We start from the raw sequence: 1,158 nt of genomic DNA, 5'->3' as shown, positions 1-1,158 counted from the left end.
GTATTTTAACATGCCACTTAAGATAAAAACTGTTGGCAAGCCAGGAATAAGTGGTGTGATGGTTTAAAAAATGTTCACAAATCCATTGACACTTCTCCCGTCCAGAGGTTTGTCCCCTTCACTTCAATATAGTGCAATAAAGTTCCAGCAGATTTTTTGTTGAAAATTGACAAGTTGATTCTAAAATTTATATGGAAATCAAAAGGATCTAGCATATGTAAAAAGAAAAGGTTAGAGGACTTATACTACCAGATTTCGAGACTTACTATAAAGCTTCAATAGGTAAACTAATGTAACATAAGAATAGATGAAACAGACCAAAAGAAAAGATGAGAAATACTAGAAATATATCCACAGATCTACTGATAATGAATTGAGGTTCTTTAAACTGTTCTCTCCACCTTTATATATGTTTAATGTTTTCGGTTAAGTGTTAGAAAAAAAGAAACAAATAGATCACCAAAAACAAAATAACAAAAGAAAAACAACAAATTATCAGGTAGTCATTAATATAAGGAATACTCTTGGTGCTGCAAATGGTTAAGCACTCAACTACTAGTTGAAAGGTTAGCGGTTTGAACCTACCCGGCGGCACCTCGGAAGACAGGCCTGGTTCTCAGGTCACAGCCTTGAAAACCCTACTCTGCACATGTGGGGTTGCCATGAGTCAGAATCAACTTGACAGCAACTAAGAACAACAATAAAGTGAAGGAGTGGACAACATCCTCAACAGTATCTCTGTAGTAAATTTACTAGTAGAGCTTATTAAATGCAGTTCAGCAATTTCGTAGCGGACCCACTAAGTCTTATGTTTTTGAGTCACTTCAGTTTCATCCTCATTTTATTATCTCTGAACAAAAAATGAATTTCCAATACATTTTAGGTTTGTTTGATTTAAAAATATATTATATATCACTGACTCCCAAAATACTGAGAAAATTTAATATTTTGCTTTGCCTTACCTGGTTGCTGTGTTTCCCATCTTACTGTAAAGCCTCTCTCATTTCTTAAATGCTCAGAATAGAAATGAAAATATAGAGCATTGTCACTGCTGAAGACTTCAGGAGGCGGGCTGGAGCCACAGAATCTTCCAAGTTGGAATCCTGCAGAGGAGTCTCCATCATAAACCTGAAGAAACTCATGTGGACAATTGTCTGA

At 35.6% G+C, this 1,158-nt stretch overlaps 1 protein-coding gene across 1 annotated transcript in view; it reads right to left on the bottom strand.

The window, feature by feature from the left end:
* The window catches only part of CUBN (cubilin), a 396,867-nt gene that overhangs the window by 336,033 nt on the left and 59,676 nt on the right, over positions 1–1,158 (bottom strand). Inside the window, 1 exon segment of the mRNA XM_004391280.1 lies at positions 963–1,154. Coding sequence (XP_004391337.1) covers positions 963–1,154 — 192 coding nt within the window.

The sequence above is a fragment of the Trichechus manatus genome, unplaced genomic scaffold (assembly GCF_000243295.1).
Source record: "Trichechus manatus latirostris isolate Lorelei unplaced genomic scaffold, TriManLat1.0 scaffold00075, whole genome shotgun sequence".
In the NCBI taxonomy this organism is placed as follows: domain Eukaryota; kingdom Metazoa; phylum Chordata; class Mammalia; order Sirenia; family Trichechidae; genus Trichechus; species Trichechus manatus.
This window is presented reverse-complemented; position numbering and strand designations above follow the sequence as displayed.